Source organism: Halyomorpha halys, unplaced genomic scaffold, assembly GCF_000696795.3.
Source record: "Halyomorpha halys isolate HHAL.00 unplaced genomic scaffold, Hhal_1.1 Scaffold179.1, whole genome shotgun sequence".
NCBI lineage: Eukaryota > Metazoa > Arthropoda > Insecta > Hemiptera > Pentatomidae > Halyomorpha > Halyomorpha halys.
Window position 1 is genome coordinate 55,432 of NW_027107000.1, and position 2,288 is coordinate 57,719.

General features: G+C 29.5%; 1 protein-coding gene across 1 annotated transcript in view; it reads right to left on the minus strand.

Annotated features, from left to right (window-relative positions):
- The window catches only part of LOC106679139 (uncharacterized), a 29,855-nt gene extending 28,822 nt beyond the window's left edge, over window positions 1-1,033 (minus strand). The window contains exon 1 of the mRNA XM_014418111.2: window positions 930-1,033. Coding sequence (XP_014273597.1) covers window positions 930-959 — 30 coding nt within the window. The 5' untranslated portion in view covers window positions 960-1,033. The remainder of the gene's footprint in view (window positions 1-929) is intronic.
- Between the last annotated feature and the right edge of the window lie 1,255 nt (window positions 1,034-2,288).

The window sequence follows — 2,288 nt, forward strand, 5'->3', positions numbered from 1 at the left end:
ATATGGTGGTTCTGTCTTTAACCTTGTGCAGATTAATGTGAAATTAATTAATATAATTTTATTTGCACTTTTCTACATATGTGATTCGTTTTAATTCTATACTTACAACTATCAGACTAAACATTCTAATTTAATTATTATATAGGTTTTAGTTTATATTTATTAATGAATGATATCTGAATGTAATTCGTGGAAAGGTTTAAAGGAATTAATAGAGAAAATGGGGCAAAAACGTATTCATTAATAAAAATAGGTAATAATATATTTCATTTATAATCTACTGATTAGTTAATAGACATTATTTACATTTATTATTACTTTTAACAAATTATGAAATGAGATTTAAAGGATACTGGGCGTAAAACATTCAATACATTCGGACAGCACCTTTTTGAAAATTAAGTGTTTCTCTCACTTAGTGTTTAATTTGCTAAAAACCTACTTGCAGCTTTGAAAGTAAATTGACTAATCTTGAATTCGGTTAACTGAAAGCGATGGATCGAAGTTACAAAAGAGAAATTGACACCAACACACCAAATCTTTTTTGCACTAACTTTTGAAATGGAAATTTTTGTTTTGTTTCGTGTTGTTTTAAAACTACCGCAATTTATAATTAGTTTGGCTAGTTCTGAGAACATGCAACGTTTATATTTAATGTAATATATAATCCTCACTTTGATAAATCCTTAATCATTATAATATATGAAAATTAAAATTAATAAATTTTTCTTTTTATTTTAATGAGAGTGAAATGTTAAAAAAAAAGTCATATTCTACGACCCAACTTCGATTAGCACAACTATAAATAGAGTAACTGGTAATAGCTTAATAGTCACTGAGGCAGCATTAGCAAAAACAAACACGCTAGACACTTTAAAAAGCTTATAGTTGAATATAAAAATGAAATAGTTTAAATAATATAAACTTACGCATATGAGAAGGAGCCTTCGGAGGTACATGGCGGCCTAATGCTTGAATGATGGACCGGGAGAAAGTGCCGAGTCGCTGGCTTTCACTTTCCTCTCTCTAATACCCTTCCTTCCTGTCTCCCCACCAACCCCTTCACTTATCCATATTTCACTTCGTGTTAATTCCATTTTCACATTATTATTAGAGTACTTGTAATGAGCAGGAATCAGTAGCGCAACGAATCGATACGAAGTCTGCCATTTTCGTACTTTTCTATTAGCAACTCGCACAACACAAGAGCCCGATGTATAAAATTCATCTCATATAACATCTGCAAATAATTAAAAAAATTAAGTATCTATCATACTTAACACAAAAACGCATCTCCGGCGGTTGTTAAACTCTTAGTAACTAGTTAATTAGTTTAGTAACGTAACGAATTAGGTATTTTTTTTAAACATATAACTCCTAAACAGTGCAATCCATTAAAAATGTTATGGTTTAAGAAATGAAACAGCATTAAATCCTCTGTCCTATGAGTACCACAACGCAGTACTTCGGTCAAGTAGTAGGGGTATTCATGATGTGTTAAATGTAAAATATTTTACTATGTTAAATGTTATAAGTACAGAATTGTGAGCAGCCCTATTTAAAGTCATGTTAAACGCACAAGAGCTCCTAGTGGATTTTCTGAGCAATTTCTTTTATAACATTTCCGTCCACAACTTCATGTTATTGTTTACTTCTAAGCTTTGATTAAAGTAATTTATTACAGCTTGTCTGAATTGAGTGAAAAGTGGTAGTTGTGTAAAAGTTTGGCTACTGAGTGCCTTATTGATCTTATAACTAAGATCATAAATATCTCTAATATTTGATAAATCTTAAACCGTAGTAAATTATTTCATACCAATTTTTTATTACTTTAATTAAAATTATATACACTTAAGAGTCAAAATTGATGGCTTTGCCAGCTATGATAAGGGGAACAATCAGAAAATCCAACAAGAAGAGAAATTCGAGAATTGAGAACATACTTCCAACTGCAACACATATCAACATAATTAGTTAATGAAATATTTTATTGCACTCTTCCCAATCAATATTTCTCTCGTTTTAGGTTTTTCAATTATATTAATATATGAGTTAAGGAATTAGTATATGGAAGTTAAACTATTAAAATAAATTTTATCCAATTTTAGTTTCAAAATAATTTATATTTCTTTGTAAGTCCGACGTTTTGGCCATCCTCAAGGACAAACTTAATACAAATTTAGAACCACATCAATTTTAAAAAACTTTATGCAGGCTATTCATTCAGCCCAGGCCGTTAATTTCAGTCCACAGTTATCTTATTTTGTCAATATAACAAATTAAATTAA